Source organism: Oncorhynchus kisutch, unplaced genomic scaffold (genome assembly GCF_002021735.2).
Source record: "Oncorhynchus kisutch isolate 150728-3 unplaced genomic scaffold, Okis_V2 Okis01b-Okis20b_hom, whole genome shotgun sequence".
Lineage (NCBI taxonomy): Eukaryota > Metazoa > Chordata > Actinopteri > Salmoniformes > Salmonidae > Oncorhynchus > Oncorhynchus kisutch.
In genome coordinates, this window is record NW_022261978.1 from 14,712,599 (window position 1) to 14,731,845 (window position 19,247).

Here is a 19,247-nt window from a genome sequence, read left to right on the forward strand (position 1 = left end):
GGGTGTGAACGTTGCTGAATGAGTGTAGACAAAGAAGAGCTCCCCAGTAGGTGCTCCAAAACATTCAAGCGCCATTTTCTCAGAAGTAGAGTTACAAGTTTATCAACATTCAAAGCAGAATGACTTTCCCCATTGTTCCTTAACTGCAGTGTATGAAATACAATTTTGTAGCTCTGAGTCTCTGCTTTTCATTTTAACTAATGTAAAAACACCATTTAAAATGTTGCTACATATGACTGAAAAGCGGTGCTGGGTCACGATTGGTCAGGAGCCCATAAAACAGCCCTCGTTTCCTTCAGGCACCATTCTAAATTCAAACTGTAACACAAGATGTGGAATGAGTCAAAGGGTATGAATACTATCTGAAGGATCTGGCAACCAAGCACAAATGATCATTGTGGCCTTTTATCGTCTAGACGTTGAAGTAAAAACCTCCAGGCTTCCTTAGTTAAAAGAAAAAACTGTTTGGAAAGACACATCCTGTGGAATAAGGCATACGTCTCTAGTGATAGTATAGCTGTCTCTCTCCCCCCTATTCAAACGTTCCTGGTCAATTCATTTGATAATAATAATGTTGACTATGTTTTTAGGAAAGGAGAAATATGTCTGAGTTGGAAAAGGATAAATATGTCTGAGTTGGAAAAGGATAAATATGTCTGAGTTGGAAAAGGATAAATATGTCTGAGTTGGAAAAGGATAAATATGTCTGAGTTGCGCTGGTGGCTCTGATTGATGTTTCCTTTTAGGGTGTGTCTGTGTATGTCTGTGTGTGTCTGTGTGTGTCTGTCTGTGTGTGTGTCTGTGTCTGTGTGTGTCTGTGTGTGTCTGTGTCTGTGTGTGTCTGTGTCTGTGTCTGTGTCTGTGTCTGTGTGTGTCTGTGTGTATCTGTCTGTGTGTGTCTGTGTCTGGTCGAAACCGGATGTAGTTCGATTTCCATCTTAAGTGGAGGTCCAATTCACAAACGTTGGACCCCTCTTGACCCTCGATTTAGCTCGAGGGAGCGAGTGAACAACTTTGACCCACAATTCAATGCAAACTGTAGTCACGTGTTAAACTCTCCGCGATGTGTCAAATGTAACCAAAAAGGCTGTATTTTCAGCATCTAAGAGAAAAGTATGAAGCTAGCTTGCTAAAATACACATACAGTGGGGAGAACAAGTATTTGATACACTGCCGATTTTGCAAGTTTTCCTACTTACAAGGCATATAGAGGTCTGTACACTTCAACTGTGAGAGACGGAATCTAAAACAAAAATCCAGAAAATCATATTGTAGGATTTTTAATAAATTTTTTAAATTTGCAGTAATTCATTTGCATTTTATTGCACCGATTCCGGTCTGGCCTAAATGTATTACTTGGTGCTCGGGCCAATTGGGGCATTGACTCTCTGGCAGATGAAAGCATGGACTGCTTTCCATAATTAACATTTCATTATTTATTTATCCATATTTTCTCATTGTTTCTGTGCTCAAAACATTAAATTACCATTTAAATAAAAATATTTTAGAGTACTGTTTAACATCTTATGACTGAGGCAGAATTGAGTAGCTTGGATGAATAAGGTGCCCAGAGTAAACTGCCTGCTACTCTGTCCCAGATGGCAGTGTTGAGTAGCTTGGATGAATAAGGTGCCCAGATGTGTCCAGAGTAAACTGCCTGCTACTCAGTCCCAGAAGCTAAGATATGCATAGTATTAGTACATTTGGATAGAAAACACACTGACGTTTCTAAAACTGATTGAATGATGTCTGTGAGTATAACAGAACTCATATGGCAGGCGAAAACCTGTGGGAAATCTGAGGTTTGTAGTTTTTCAACTCATTGCCTATCAAATATAGTGTCTATGGGGTCATATTGCACTTCCTAAGGCTTCCACTATATGTCAACAGTCTTTAGAACCTTGTTTGATGCTTCTACTGTGAAGTGGGGGCGAATGAGAGGGGATTGAATCAGAGATCTGGCAGCCATTAGCTGACCACACGTGTTCATTTGAAAGTTAGCTTGCTTTCCATTGCATTTCTACAGACAAAGGAATTATCCAGTTGGAACATTATTGAAGATTTATGATAAAAACATCCAAAAGATTGATTCTATACTTCATTTGACATGTTTCTACGGACTGTAATGTAACTTTTTTTACTTTTCGTCTGCTCGTCTGCTCGCACGTCATGAATTTGGATTACTGGGCTAAAATACAATGAATGAACAAAAAAGAGGTGTTTGGACATAAATGATGGACTTTATCGAACAAATCAAACATTTATGTGGAACTGGGATTCCTGGGAGTGCATTCTGATGAAGATCAAAGGTAAGTGAATATTTATAATGCTATTACTGACTTCTGTTGACTACACAACATGGCAGATATCTGTTTGGCTGTTTTGGTCTCTGAGTGCTGTACTCAGAATATTGCCTGGTAAGGTTTTTCGGTAAAGCTTTTTTGAAATCTGACACAGCGGTTGCATTAAGTAGAAGTTTATCTGAAGTTTCATGCATATGTCACGTTTTGACCATAGTTCTTGTGTGTTTTCCTCGTTTTAGTGTTGGTCAGGACGGGAGCTGGATGGGCATTCTATGTTGTGTGTCTAGTTTGTCTGTTTCTGTGTTTGGGCCTGATATAGTTCTCAATCAGAGGCAGGTGTTAGACATTGTCTCTGATTGGGAACCATATTTAGGTAGCTTGTTTTGTGTTGGGGTTTGTGGGTGATAATTTCCGTGTCTGTGTTTGTTTCACCACACAGGACTGTTTCAGTTTTCACATTTATTGTTTTGTATATTTGTAGTGTTCTCGGTATTCGTCTTTATTAAAGATGTTTAACACTCTTCCCACTCTTCCTTCCCAGGAAGAAAGCTGTTACAGCATAACAGTTGTATCTTTTAACAATGTTTGTTATGAGTATTTCTGTAAATTGATGTGGTTCTGCAAAATCACTGGATGTTTTGGAAATACTGAACATAACGCATAATACTGAGATTTTTTTTATATAAATATGAACTTTATCGAACAAAACATACATGTATTGTGTAACATGAAGTCCCATGAGTGTCATCTGATGAAGATCATCAAAGGTTAGTGATTCATTTATCTCTATTTCTGCTTTTTGTGACTCCTCACTTTGGCTGGAAAAATGGCTGTGTTTTTCTGTGACTAGGCACTCACCTAACATAATTGCATGGTTTGCTTTCGTCGTAAAGCCTTTTTGAAATCAGACACTGTGGTGGGATTAACAAGAAGTGTATCTTTAAAATCTTTAAAATGGTGTAAAATACTTGTATGTTTGAGGAATTTGAATGAGATTTAATGAGATTTCTGTTGTTTGAATTTGGCGCCCTGCACTTTCACTGGCTGTTGTCATATCGATCCTGTTAGCGGGATCTCAGACAAAACAGGTTTAAGTAGTAATTTTGTATTTTGATACTTTGTGCAAGGCAATTGATAAGCATTAAAAACTTTGTGTATGGGGGCTCCCGGGTGGCGCAGCGGTCTAAGACACTGCATCGCAGTGCAAACTGCGTTGCTACAGATGCTGGGTACCTGGGCCGGCCGCGACCGGGAGACCCATGAGGCAATGACCCTACCGATGAGTCAACAGGGTCAATGGAAGCTCTGAGGGGTCAATGGAGCTCTGAAGCTCTGAGGGTCTTGACAGGTTCCTGAATAATACAGCAACACCGGAGGAATCTAAAACAAAACATCTTTAGGTGTTACAGGGACCTTGTAAAGTGATCAGAATTCCTTATAACTGAGTAAAAGACCCGCTGCATTTACCAGTTGGCTCCAATAGGATATTATTTCACAACCAATATTCTGAAAACAAAGAAGTATTTTAATACAATATGTCCCGATTACTTCATATAAAATATCTGTGTGGAGAAATCTGTGTTTATAAATTAAGGACCACGACAAGAAAACCTGCAGATGGAAAGCAGGGACTTTGTCAATATTATAATGTAAGAAAGGCCCCCAAAAGTAGAGAAGACATGATGAGGAATACAATTCCACATAGAAGTCTTCTGAGGAATTGTTTTATCCACTTGATCTTAAAAGTATTATTTACAATGCAGCCCACCATAAGTGTTCATTACAACAGTTTTCCTATAATGTATTCAGCCCACCATAAGTGTTCATTACAACAGTTTTCCTATAATGTATTCAGCCCACCATAAGTGTTCATTACAACAGTTTTCCTATAATGTATTCAGCCCACCATAAGTGTTCATTACAACAGTTTTCCTATAATGTATTCAGCCCACCATAAGTGTTCATTACAACAGTTTTCCTATAATGTATTCAGCCCACCATAAGTGTTCATTACAACAGTTTTCCTATAATGTATTCAGCCCACCATAAGTGTTCATTACAACAGTTTTCCTATAATGTATTCAGCCCACCATAAGTGTTCATTACAACAGTTTTCCTATAATGTATTCAGCCCACCATAAGTGTTCATTACAACAGTTTTCCTATAATGGAACGGGTTTCTCCACAGACAGTTGAAAAGCATCTGATCTATCTCCTTGCTTATTTTACCATCAAGATATAAAGATAGAGGGGCATATGTTAGTCTAGAGATAGCCTTGGTTATTAGGACTCTACCTTTTAAAGATAAGTCCCTCTGTAGCCCCATTGATTTAGCTTCTTCTGTTTTTTTTAATAAGAGGGTTAAAATGTATTAAGCATCTAGACTTCTGATCCTTGGTAATGGTTATGCATAAATATGTAAGTTCTAATCCATCTCTATTATCCAGTTGATTTTAATCTCCCTCTATTATCCAGTTGATTTAATCCATCTCTATTATCCAGTTGATTTTAATCCATCTCTATTATCCAGTTGATTTTAATCTCCCTCTATTATCCAGTTGATTATAATCTCCCTCTATTATCCAGTTGATTTAATCCATCTCTATTATCCAGTTGATTTTAATCTCCCTCTATTATCCAGTTGATTTAATCTATCTCTATTATCCAGTTGATTATAATCTCCCTCTATTATCCAGTTGATTTTAATCTCCCACTATTATCCAGTTGATTATAATCTCCCTCTATTATCCAGTTGATTTAATCCATCTCTATTATCCAGTTGATTTAATCCATCTCTATTATCCAGTTGATTTAATCCATCTCTATTATCCAGTTGATTTTAATCCATCTCTATTATCCAGTTGATTTAATCCATCTCTATTATCCAGTTGATTTAATCCATCTCTATTATCCAGTTGATTATAATCTCCCTCTATAATCAAGTTGATTTAATCCATCTCTATTATCCAGTTGATTTTAATCTCCCTCTATTATCCAGTTGATTTTAATCTCCCTCTATTATCCAGTTGATTTAATCCATCTCTATTATCCAGTTGATTATAATCTCCCTCTATTATCCAGTTGATTTTAATCTCCCTCTATTATCCAGTTGATTTAATCCATCTCTATTATCCAGTCGATTTTAATCTCCCTCTATTATCCAGTTGATTTGAATCCATCTCTATTATCCAGTTGATTATAATCCATCTCTATTATCCAGTTGATTTAATCCATCTCTATTATCCAGTTGATTTTAATCTCCCTCTATTATCCAGTTGATTTTAATCTCCCTCTATTATCCAGTTGATTTAATCCATCTCTATTATCCAGTTGATTATAATCTCCCTCTATTATCCAGTTGATTTTAATCTCCCTCTATTATCCAGTTGATTTAATCCATCTCTATTATCCAGTTGATTTTAATCTCCCTCTATTATCCAGTTGATTTTAATCCATCTCTTTATCCAGTTGATTTAATCTCCCTCTATTATCCAGTTGATTATAATCTCCCTCTATTATCCAGTTGATTTAACCCATCTCTATTATCCAGTTGATTATAATCTCCCTCTATTATCCAGTTGATTTTAATCTCCCTCTATTATCCAGTTGATTTAATCCATCTCTATTATCCAGTTGATTTAATCCATCTCTATTATCCAGTTGATTTTAATCTCCCTCTATTATCCAGTTGATTTAATCCATCTCTATTATCCAGATGATTTAATCCATCTCTATTATCCAGTTGATTATAATCTCCCTCTATTATCCAGTTGATTATAATCCACCTCTATTATCCAGTTGATTATAATCCATCTCTATTATCCAGTTGATTATAATCTTCCTCTATTATCCAGTTGATTTAATCTCCCTCTATTATCCAGTTGATTTAATCCATCTCTATTATCCAGTTGATTTAATCCATCTCTATTATCCAGTTGATTTAATCCATCTCTATTATCCAGTTGATTTTTATCTCCCTCTATTATCCAGTTGATTTAATCCATCTCTATTATCCAGTTGATTTAATCCATCTCTATTATCCAGTTGATTTAATCCATCTCTATTATCCAGTTGATTATAATCTCCCTCTATAATCAAGTTGATTTAATCCATCTCTATTATCCAGTTGATTTTAATCTCCCTCTATTATCCAGTTGATTTTAAACTCCCTCTATTATCCAGTTGATTTAATCCATCTCTATTATCCAGTTGATTATAATCTCCCTCTATGATCCAGTTGATTTTAATCTCCCTCTATTATCCAGTTGATTTAATCCATCTCTATTATCCAGTCGATTTTAATCTCCCTCTATTATCCAGTTGATTTTAATCCATCTCTATTATCCAGTTGATTTAATCTCCCTCTATTATCCAGTTGATTATAATCTCCCTCTATTATCCAGTTGATTTAACCCATCTCTATTATCCAGTTGATTATAATCTCCCTCTATTATCCAGTTGATTTTAATCTCCCTCTATTATCCAGTTGATTTAATCCATCTCTATTATCCAGTTGATTTAATCCATCTCTATTGTCCAGTTGATTTTAATCTCCCTCTATTATCCAGTTGATTTAATCCATCTCTATTATCCAGTTGATTTAATCCATCTCTATTATCCAGTTGATTATAATCTCCCTCTTTTATCCAGTTGATTATAATCCACCTCTATTATCCAGTTGATTATAATCCATCTCTATTATCCAGTTGATTATAATCTTCCTCTATTATCCAGTTGATTTATTCTCCCTCTATTATCCAGTTGATTTAATCCATCTCTATTATCCAGTTGATTTTAATCTCCCTCTATTATCCAGTTGATTTAATCCATCTCTATTATCCAGTTGATTTAATCCATCTCTATTATCCAGTTGATTTGAATCCATCTCTATTATCCAGTTGATTATAATCCATCTCTATTATCCAGTTGATTTAATCCATCTCTATTATCCAGTTGATTTAATCCATCTCTATTATCCAGTTGATTTTAATCCATCTCTATTATCCAGTTGATTTAATCCATCTCTATTATCCAGTTGATTATAATCTCCCTCTATTATCCAGTTGATTTTAATCCATCTCTATTATCCAGTTGATTTTAATCTCCCTCTATTATCCAGTTGATTATAATCTCCCTCTATTATCCAGTTGATTTAATCCATCTCTATTATCCAGTTGATTTTAATCTCCCTCTATTATCCAGTTGATTTTAATCTCCCTCTATTATCCAGTTGATTTAATCCATCTCTATTATCCAGTTGATTATAATCTCCCTCTATTATCCAGTTGATTTTAATCTCCCTCTATTATCCAGTTGATTTAATCCATCTCTATTATCCAGTTGATTTTAATCTCCCTCTATTATCCAGTTGATTTTAATCCATCTCTATTATCCAGTTGATTTTAATCCATCTCTATTATCCAGTTGATTATAATCCATCTCTATTATCCAGTTGATTTTAATCCATCTCTATTATCCAGTTGATTTTAATCTCCCTCTATTATCCAGTTGATTTAATCCATCTGTATTATCCAGTTGATTATAATCCATCTCTATTATCCAGTTGATTTTAATCCATCTCTATTATCCAGTTGATTTAATCCATCTCTGTTGTCCAGTTGATTTAATCCATCTCTGTTGTCCAGTTGATTTAATCCATCTCTATTATCCAGTTGATTTAATCCATCTCTATTATCCAGTTGATTTAATCCATCTCTATTATCCAGTTGATTTAATCCATCTCTATTATCCAGTTGATTTTAATCTCCCTCTATTATCCAGTTGATTTAATCCATCTCTATTATCCAGTCGATTTTAATCCATCTCTATTATCCAGTTGATTTTAATCTCCCTCTATTATCCAGTTGATTTAATCCATCTCTATTATCCAGTTGATTTAATTCATCTCTATTATCCAGTTGATTTAATCCATCTCTATTATCCAGTTGATTTTAATCTCCCTCTATTATCCAGTTGATTTAATCCATCTCTATTATCCAGTTGATTTTAATCCATCTCTATTATCCAGTTGATTTTAATCCATCTCTATTATCCAGTTGATTTAATCCATCTCTATTATCCAGTTGATTTAATCCATCTCTATTATCCAGTTGATTTTAATCTCCCTCTATTATCCAGTTGATTTAATCCATCTCTATTATCCAGTTGATTTTAATCCATCTCTATTATCCAGTCGATTTTAATCCATCTCTATTATCCAGTTGATTTTAATCTCCCTCTATTATCCAGTTGATTTAATCCATCTCTATTATCCAGTTGATTTAATCCATCTCTATTATCCAGTTGATTTAATTCATCTCTATTATCCAGTTGATTATAATCTCCCTCTATAATCAAGTTGATTTAATCCATCTCTATTATCCAGTTGATTTTAATCTCCCTCTATTATCCAGTTGATTTTAACCTCCCTCTATTATCCAGTTGATTTAATCCATCTCCATTATCCAGTTGATTATAATCTCCCTCTATTATCCAGTTGATTTTAATCTCCCTCTATTATCCAGTTGATTTAATCCATCTCTATTATCCAGTTGATTTTAATCTCCCTCTATTATCCAGTTGATTTTAATCCATCTCTATTATCCAGTTGATTTAATCTCCCTCTATTATCCAGTTGATTATAATCTCCCTCTATTATCCAGTTGATTTTAATCCATCTCTATTATCCAGTTGATTTAATCTCCCTCTATTATCCAGTTGATTATAATCTCCCTCTATTATCCAGTTGATTTAACCCATCTCTATTATCCAGTTGATTTTAATCCATCTCTATTATCCAGTTGATTTAATCTCCCTCTATTATCCAGTTGATTATAATCTCCCTCTATTATCCAGTTGATTTAACCCATCTCTATTATCCAGTTGATTATAATCTCCCTCTATTATCCAGTTGATTTTAATCTCCCTCTATTATCCAGTTGATTTAATCCATCTCTATTATCCAGTTGATTTAATCCATCTCTATTATCCAGTTGATTATAATCTCCCTCTATTATCCAGTTGATTATAATCCACCTCTATTATCCAGTTGATTATAATCCATCTCTATTATCCAGTAGATTATAATCTTCCTCTATTATCCAGTTGATTTAATCTCCCTCTATTATCCAGTTGATTTAATCCATCTCTATTATACAGTTGATTTAATCCATCTCTATTATCCAGTTGATTTAATCCATCTCTATTATCCAGTTGATTTTAATCTCCCTCTATTATCCAGTTGATTTAATCCATCTCTATTATCCAGTTGATTTAATCCATCTCTATTATCCAGTTGATTTGAATCCATCTCTATTATCCAGTTGATTATAATCCATCTCTATTATCCAGTTGATTTGAATCCATCTCTATTATCCAGTTGATTTTGTAACTCCATCAGTTCCATCTTCTCCTCCCCCGAGAGGCTGGCTGGGGACCTCTGAGAACGGGGCGTTACCTTAATGATCACCTGTTCCTCCTCAGCTCTTCTGGTTTTAGCAAGATCTCAAATTTAAAGAGCTCCCAGTTCAAAGGGGTCACAGAGTGTAGAATATTACCACCAAAGGGGTCACAGAGTGTAGAATATTACCACCAAAGGGGTCACAGAGTGTAGAATATTACCACCAGAGGGGTCACAGAGTGTAGAATATTACCACCAAAGGGTTCACAGAGTGTAGAATATTACCACCAGAGGGGTCACAGAGTGTAGAATATTACCACCAAAGGGGTCACAGAGTGTAGAATATTACCACCAAAGGGGTCACAGAGTGTAGAATATTACCACCAAAGGGGTCACAGAGTGTAGAATATTACCACCAGAGGGGTCACAGAGTGTAGAATATTACCACCAGAGGTATTTTTCATTCAACACCAGCAGAGCGTTCAGATCCATGGGAAAGACAACTATCGTTGCCCCACTGTGACCTCCAGAAGTTGGCCTCAGACGAAATTGAGTGAGACTTGAAAAAGAAAAGCAAACATCTGTTCGAAATTGTTTAGCAAATAAAAATAAGGCCTTGTGCTTGTGACATAGATTCGTATCCCCCCCAAGCATTAAGAGAAACTATAGACAAAGACAAAACAACAAAGATTATATAAAAGGAATAGCTGTAGGAGCAGTGAATGTAAGGAAACGAGATCTGTACCATTTAAGTCAATTTAAAGTGAAAATAGCTCATTCCATCAACTCTGAGCTAGACGTTATCCGGCTTTTGAAATTCAACTGAACAGAAAATTATGTTCAAGACCAAACCAAGGGTTCTCTGTCGTAAGAGAGACCAAAAACGCTCTTTAGTGTAATCAGGAACTATTCTGAGAAATAAAATACAAAATAATAATTTAAATTTAAGGGTACCTAATATTTTAAGTGCATATGAAAACTGATCACCCCAAAAAATGTTTTACAAATACACGTTCCTAAGACCTTTTCTCACTTGGAAATATGTTAATACCTAAATAGAGCAATAAACGTGTACAGTCAGAGCAGACCTGTAACACAGCATCTTAGTTACTGTATACATAAAAAATACTACTTTTCAGTCTTCTTCGTAAATTTGTAAACAGAATAGGCCTTCTCCTTCCTCCCTCCCCTTGCAAGTGTAAACTCGTCATCAGAAGTGAGGGTGTGTCTGTTAAGTGTTTGGAAAGTAACCAAGGTTTGTTGTCAACGACACCTGTCGCATTGGAATGGTCTCCAGACATGACGCTGGACAGAGTATTTACTTACGTTGTGAGCGTAAGGAAATCAAAAACATGTCGTTCTGTCTTTTTGACGATGGGGCCGAAAATCAACGGGAGTGTTTAATAAAAACAAGTGCTGGTTTTAATACAATTTCTATGGTATCGGAATTAAAAACTATAATTAAAGTTTAAACCTACCTGTTGCTCTCAATGAAAGCCCGATGCACAGAATAATTCCCCCGAAACAACAAGCTGCTGACGTCTTCATTTCACATGTTTTTTATAGTTTTTAATATATTGTTGCTAAAAGCTGTTTGTAATAGGAAAATAAAACTGAGTTCCGGTCAGTAAACCCGGGAAAAAAAGCCCAAAAGCCTCATAGGAACATAATCTCGGACAAACATAACAATTAAATGCGACACAAACGTGTTCAAGCAAGAACGGCAAGTAGAAGAGTGAAACAAAAAGTTCCTTTCACTTTGTTTCACAGTGAGTTGAGTTGGTTATGGAAGCACGGAGAAAGAGAGCCAGCTAGTGGTTTTGATGTTTATTCATACAGGAATGAGGAAATTCATTTATGTTACAAAATGTCAGATAGTATCTAGATGTTAAATTGAAAAATAAAAAAACACGAGGCAATATATTACTTGTAAATTCAAATCAATCAGTTATATTCTCAGATAGTCGTAGTCATATCAATGTCAGGAACAAAAACACACGTCGTTGTATAGGTTACACAGCTGTTTACCAAAACAGTGGCTGGGTGTTTTGTATTTTTGATCTGCAGATTACCCATTTAAAAGGACTGCTGCTGAATGAATTATACAACACAACATATATTGAAACACCTTAAAATAAGAAAAATCATATATATATATATTTTTAAATGCCACTATTATGGGCCAGGAGAAGAAGAAATGTTTTGGGTGTAAACAACAGGTCCAGAATTAGAATGTTGTGTGTTCCATTCTGTTGTCATGGTGATCAGGTGTTTCTCAGCCTCACTGTTCTTCAAAACGCTCACCTGTCAATCACACGGAAATACTGTGTTTAGTTACTTAGAGATATACAGTATTACATAGAATCAGTAAGGATAGTCACCTGTCAATCACACGAAAATACTGTGTTTAGTTACTTAGAGATATACAGTATTACATGGCATAGAATCAGTAGGGTTAAACCCCTGTCAATCACACAGAAATACTATGTTTAGTTACTTAGAGATATACAGTATTACATGGCATAGAATCAGTAGGGTTTAACCCCTGTCAATCACACAGAAATACTGTGTTTAGTTACTTAGAGATATACAGTATTACATAGTCAGTAGGGTTAGTCACCTGTCAATCAACATGGTTCAATCAGAGATACAGTTATCAACACATTACAACATGGTTCAATCAGACCTACAGTTATCAACACTTTACAACATGGTTCAATCAGACCTACAGTTATCAACACTTTACAACATGGTTCAATCAGAGATACAGTTATCAACACTTTACAACATGGTTCAATCAGAGATACAGTTATCAACACTTTACAACATGGTTCAATCAGAGATACAGTTATCAACACTTTACAACATGGTTCAATCAGACCTACAGTTATCAACACTTTACAACATGGTTCAATCAGAGATACAGTTATCAACACTTTACAACATGGTTCAATCAGAGCTACAGTAATCAACACTTTACAACATGGTTCAATCAGAGCTACAGTAATCAACACTGGTTCAATGGTTCAATCAGAGCTACAGTTATCAACACTAAGACATGGTTCAATCAGAGCTACAGTAATCAACACTAAGACATGGTTCAATCAGAGCTACAGTAATCAACACTAAGACATGGTTCAATCAGAGCTACAGTAATCAACACTTTACAACATGGTTCAATCAGAGATACAGTTATCAACACTTTACAACATGGTTCAATCAGAGATACAGTTATCAACACTTTACAACATGGTTCAATCAGAGATACAGTTATCAACACTTTACAACATGGTTCAATCAGAGATACAGTTATCAACACTTAACAACATGGTTCAATCAGAGCTACAGTTATCAACACATTACAACATGGTTCAATCAGAGCTACAGTTATCAACACTTTACAACATGGTTCAATCAGAGCTACAGTAATCAACACTAAGACATGGTTCAATCAGAGATACAGTTATCAACACTTTACAACATGGTTCAATCAGAGATACAGTTATCAACACTAAGACATGGTTCAATCAGAGCTACAGTAATCAACACTAAGACATGGTTCAATCAGAGCTACAGTAATCAACACTAAGACATGGTTCAATCAGAGCTACAGTAATCAACACTAAGACATGGTTCAATCAGAGCTACAGTAATCAACACTAAGACATGGTTCAATCAGAGCTACAGTAATCAACACTAAGACATGGTTCAATCAGAGCTACCGTAATCAACACTAAGACATGGTTCAATCAGAGCTACAGTAATCAACACTAAGACATGGTTCAATCAGAGCTACAGTAATCAACACTAAGACATGGTTCAATCAGAGCTACAGTAATCAACACTAAGACATGGTTCAATCAGAGCTACAGTAATCAACACTAAGACATGGTTCAATCAGAGCTACAGTAATCAACACTAAGACATGGTTCAATCAGAGCTACAGTAATCAACACTAAGACATGGTTCAATCAGAGCTACAGTAATCAACACTAAGACATGGTTCAATCAGAGCTACAGTAATCAACACTAAGACATGGTTCAATCAGAGCTACAGTAATCAACACTAAGACATGGTTCAATCAGAGCTACAGTAATCAACACTAAGACATGGTTCAATCAGAGCTACAGTAATCAACACTAAGACATGGTTCAATCAGAGCTACAGTAATCAACACTAAGACATGGTTCAATCAGAGCTACAGTAATCAACACTAAGACATGGTTCAGCGTCGTGACCCTGTTATAATGTATTTGGACAACAGGTTGTTGGAGCCAGTGCAATGTATGAACTCAGGTTCTTACCTTGAGCCCTACGTCTGTTGCATTTCACCAGCAGTATGACGGTCACCAGCAGGTAGGGACAAACCACCAGTAGACTACTCAGCAGCCTGGGCAGAGACATGGACAACACTGGCACTGTAGTGGGGTCTTGGGGTTGGAGACAAAAAAGACAAAGAGAAAGTTGACAGTCTTTCATACACACTAATACACACATTTTAAATGAAGTGTTTTTTCCCCCCTGAAATGTATATATTTGTCACTGCAAAATACAACTTAATGGATGTATTTACCGTAGGTTTAATGGATGTATTTACCGTAGGTTTAATGGATGTATTTACCGTAGGTTTAATGGATGTATTTACCGTAGGTTTAATGGATGTATTTACCGTAGGTTTAATGGATGTATTTACCGTAGGTTTAATGGATGTATTTACCGTAGGTTTAATGGATGTATTTACCGTAGGTTTAATGGATGTATTTACCGTAGGTTTAATGGATGTATTTACCGTAGGTTTAATGGATGTATTTACCGTAGGTTTAATGGATGTATTTACCGTAGGTTTAATGGATGTATTTACCGTAGGTTTAATGGATGTATTTACCGTAGGTTTAATGGATGTATTTACCGTAGGTTTAATGGATGTATTTACCATAGGTTTAATGGATGTATTTACCGTAGGTTTAATGGATGTATTTACCGTAGGTTTAATGGATGTATTTACCGTAGGTTTAATGGATGTATTTACCGTAGGTTTAATGGATGTATTTACCGTAGGTTTAATGGATGTATTTACCGTAGTTTTAATGGATGTATTTACCGTAGGTTTCAACTTAATGGATGTATTTACCGTAGGTTTAATGGATGTATTTACCGTAGGTTTAATGGATGTATTTACCGTAGGTTTAATGGATGTATTTACCGTAGGTTTAATGGATGTATTTACCGTAGGTTTAATGGATGTATTTACCGTAGGTTTCAACTTAATGGATGTATTTACCGTAGATTTAATGGATGTATTTACCGTAGGTTTCAACTTAATGGATGTATTTACCGTAGGTTTCAACTTAATGGATGTATTTACCGTAGGTTTAATGGATGTATTTACCGTAGGTTTCAACTTAATGGATGTATTTACCGTAGGTTTCAACTTAATGGATGTATTTACCGTAGGTTTAATGGATGTATTTACCGTAGGCTTCAACTTAATGGATGTATTTACCGTAGGTTTCAACTTAATGGATGTATTTACCGTAGGTTTCAACTTAATGGATGTATTTACCGTAGGTTTAATGGATGTATTTACCGTAGGTTTCAACTTAATGGATGTATTTACCGTAGGTTTAATGGATATATTTACCGTAGGCTTCAACTTAATGGATGTATTTACCGCAGGTTTAATGGATGTATTTACCGTAGGTTTCAACTCAATGGATCTATTTACCGTAGGTTTAATGGCTGTATTTACCGTAGGTTTCAACTTAATGGATGTATTTACCGTAGGTTTCAACTCAATGGATCTATTTACCGTAGGTTTAATGGATGTATTTACCGTAGGTTTCAACATAATGGATGTATTTACCGTAGGTTTAATGGATGTATTTACCGTAGGTTTCAACTTAATGGATGTATTTACCGTAGGCTTCAACTTAATGGATGTATTTACCGTAGGTTTCAACTTAATGGATGTATTTACCGTAGGTTTCAACTTAATGGATGTATTTACCGTAGGTTTCAACTTAATGGATGTATTTACCGTAGGTTTAATGGATGTATTCAACTTAATGGTACAAAGAGGGATTTAATTCACACCTGTCAGAGTCATCCGTCTCTCCGGTGAATCTCCTTCGGAGTTGGAACACTTGTAGAGTCCTTCGTCTGACCTGGATACTGCAGGGATGGTCATCTCTCCCGTAGTCTCGGTCCTGACGAGGGATCCATCTTTGTAGAAATCGGCTGTGAGGTCAGAGGGAGTTCCCTGATATCTGCAGCGCAGAGTCACAGAATCTCCCACAGTCACAGGAAGGGCAGGGCTCTCCAGGATCACAGCTCCAGCTGTATATAATATATAATCATCATATATAAACAGGTCTCTCCAGGATCACAGCTCCAGCTGTGTATAATATATAATCATCATATATAAACAGGGCTCTCCAGGATCACAGCTCCAGGTGTATATAATATATAATCATCATATATAAACAGGGCTCTCCAGGATCACAGCTCCAGCTGTATATAATATATAAACAGGTCTCTCCAGGATCACAGCTCCAAGATTAATAAACACTAAATACTATAATATTCGTAGATTTGTGGACATACCGTGTACTGTGATGTTGACAGTAGTGCTGTGTTCTCCAGACCCAGACTCACACCAGTACACCCCACTGTCTGATAGTATTAGTGACACGATGCATGAAAAACCTTGTTGTTTTCCCCAGTCGGTTCCACAAGCTGAAAGCTTCCCAGTCGATGTGTATCTCTTCAGTGTCCATCCAGCAGAGCTCCCTTGAACCTCACAGCTCACAATTAAAGACTCATATTCAAAGAACTGAGATCTGTTGGGACGGACACTCAGAGAGTCTGGAGGAGAGAGAACTGAGAGAAAGAGACAGACAGAGATGTGTCAACGGAAACCTTGGGAAAATCCTCTGCATTATCATTATGTCACGTTCGTTTAGAGAAGGATTGGACCAAGGTGCAGTGTGGTAGGTGAACATCTTCGTTTATTTAAAAATAAACACCAATATTCAACAATATACAAAAACAAACGGAAAGTTCTGAAGGATCCCAAAACAAGATCCCACAATCTAAGGTGGGAAAAAGGGCTGCCTAAATAAGATCCCCAATCAGAGACAACGATAAACAGCTGCCTCTGATTGGGAACCATACAATTTTTTTTATTTTATTTTATTTTACTAAGCAAGTCAGTTAAGAACATATTCTTATTTTCAATGACGGCCTAGGAACAGTGGGTTAACTGCCTGTTCAGGGGCAGAACGACAGATTTTGTACCTTGTCAGCTCGGGGATTTGAACTTGCAACCTTTCGGTTACTAGTCAAATGCTCTAACCACTAGGCTACACTGAACCCTGTGGTTCTGAGATCTGCCCTACTAGGCCAACAAAGAAATCGAAACATAGATTGCCCACCCTAGTCACACCCCGATCTAACAAAATAGAGAATAAAAAGGATGTCTAAGGTCAGGGCGTGACAGTACCACCCCCCAAAGTACAGACTCCCGGCCGCAAACCTGAACCTTTAGGGGAGGGTCTGGGTGGTAATCTACCCTCAGTGGCGGCTCCAGTGCGGGACGCAGACCCCGCTCCGCACATGGCTGTGCTAACTTTGGTGGCGCCTCTGGTGCGGGGATCGTCGCCGGAAGCTTCGGACTGCCGACCGTCACTGGAGGCTCTGGACTGCCGACCGTCACTGGAGGCTCTGGACTGCCGATCATCACTGGAGGCTCTGGACTGCCGACCGTCGCTGGAGGCCCTGGACTGCCGACCGTCACTGGAGGCAACGGGCTATCAAATCAAATCAAATTTATTTATATAGCCCTTCGTACATCAGCTGATATCTCAAAGTGCTGTACAGAAACCCAGCCTAAAACCCCAAACAGCAAGCAATGCAGGTGTAGAAGCACGGTGGCTAGGAAAAACTCCCTAGAAAGGCCAATACCTAGGAAGAAACCTAGAGAGGAACCAGGCTATGTGGGGTGGCCAGTCCTCTTCTGGCTGTGCCGGGTGGAGATTATAACAGAACATGGCCAAGATGTTCAAATGTTCATAAATGACCAGCACGGTCGAATAATAATAAGGTAGAACAGTTGAAACTGGAGCAGCAGCACAGTCAGGTGGAAGTTGAAACTGGAGCAGCAGCATGGCCAGGTGGACTGGGGACAGCAAGGAGTCATCATGTCAGGTAGTCCTGGGGCATGGTCCTAGGGCTCAGGTCAGTTGAAACTGGAACAGCAGCATGGCCAGGTGGACTGGGGACAGCAAGGAGTCATCATGTCAGGTAGTCCTGGGGCATGGTCCTAGGGCTCAGGTCCTCCGAGAGAGAGAAAGAAAGAGAGAAGGAGAGAATTAGAGAACGCACACTTAGATTCACACAGGACACCGAATAGGACAGGAGAAGTACTCCAGATATAACAAACTGACCCCAGCCCCCCGACACATAAACTACTGCAGCATAAATACTGGAGGCTGAGACAGGAGGGGTCAGGAGACACTGTGGCCCCATCCGAGGACACCCCCGGACAGGGCCAAACAGGAAGGATATAACCCCACCCACTTTGCCAAAGCACAGCCCCCACACCACTAGAGGGATATCTTCAACCACCAACTTACCATCCTGAGACAAGGCTGAGTATAGCCCACAAAGATCTCCGCCACGGCACAACCCAAGGGGGGGCGCCAACCCAGACAGGATGACCACAACAGTGAATCAACCCACTCAGGTGACGCACCCCCTCCAGGGACGGCATGAGAGAGCCCCAGCAAGCCAGTGACTCAGCCCCTGTAATAGGGTTAGAGGCAGAGAATCCCAGTGGAAAGAGGGGAACCGGCCAGGCAGAGACAGCAAGGGCGGTTCGTTGCTCCAGAGCCTTTCCGTTCACCTTCCCACTCCTGGGCCAGACTACACTCAATCATATGACCCACTGAAGAGATGAGTCTTCAGTAAAGACTTAAAGGTTGAGACCGAGTTTGCGTCTCTGACATGGGTAGGCAGACCGTTCCATAAAAATGGAGCTCTATAGGAGAAAGCCCTGCCTCCAGCTGTTTGCTTAGAAATTCTAGGGACAATTAGGAGGCCTGCGTCTTGTGACCGTAGCGTACGTGTAGGTATGTACGGCAGGACCAAATCAGAGAGATAGGTAGGAGCAAGCCCATGTAATGCTTTGTAGGTTAGCAGTAAAACCTTGAAATCAGCCCTTGCTTTGACAGGAAGCCAGTGTAGAGAGGCTAGCACTGGAGTAATATGATCAAATTTTTTGGTTCTAGTCAGGATTCTAGTATTTAGCACTAACTGAAGTTTATTTAGTGCTTTATCCGGGTAGCCGGAAAATAGAGCATTGCAGTAGTCTAACCTAGAAGTGACAAAAGCATGGATTAATTTTTCTGCATCATTTTTGGACAGAAAGTTTCTGATTTTTGCAATGTTACGTAGATGGAAAAAAGCTGTCCTCGAAATGGTCTTGATATGTTCTTCAAAAGAGAGATCAGGGTCCAGAGTAACGCCGAGGTCCTTCACAGTTTTA

At 37.6% G+C, this 19,247-nt stretch overlaps 2 protein-coding genes across 6 annotated transcripts in view; both read right to left on the reverse strand.

The window, feature by feature from the left end:
- The window catches only part of LOC109887236 (eukaryotic translation initiation factor 3 subunit A), a 36,830-nt gene extending 25,375 nt beyond the window's left edge, over nucleotides 1-11,455 (reverse strand). For all 5 annotated transcript variants that reach the window (XR_004206580.1, XR_004206581.1, XR_004206582.1 and 2 more), the window contains exon 1: nucleotides 11,181-11,455. Coding sequence is in view for 2 of the 5 variants with exons in the window: in XM_031811594.1 (XP_031667454.1) it covers nucleotides 11,181-11,250 (70 nt within the window). In the remaining 3 variants the exon portion in view is untranslated. The remainder of the gene's footprint in view (nucleotides 1-11,180) is intronic.
- Nucleotides 11,456-11,516: 61 nt separating this feature from the next.
- The window catches only part of LOC116358802 (Fc receptor-like protein 5), a 33,155-nt gene continuing 25,424 nt past the window's right edge, over nucleotides 11,517-19,247 (reverse strand). Inside the window, exons 5-8 of the mRNA XM_031811004.1 lie at nucleotides 16,307-16,582; nucleotides 15,797-16,039; nucleotides 14,008-14,133; nucleotides 11,517-12,006 (exon numbers count right to left, since the gene is read on the reverse strand). Coding sequence (XP_031666864.1) covers nucleotides 11,984-12,006; nucleotides 14,008-14,133; nucleotides 15,797-16,039; nucleotides 16,307-16,582 — 668 coding nt within the window. The 3' untranslated portion in view covers nucleotides 11,517-11,983. The remainder of the gene's footprint in view (nucleotides 12,007-14,007; nucleotides 14,134-15,796; nucleotides 16,040-16,306; nucleotides 16,583-19,247) is intronic.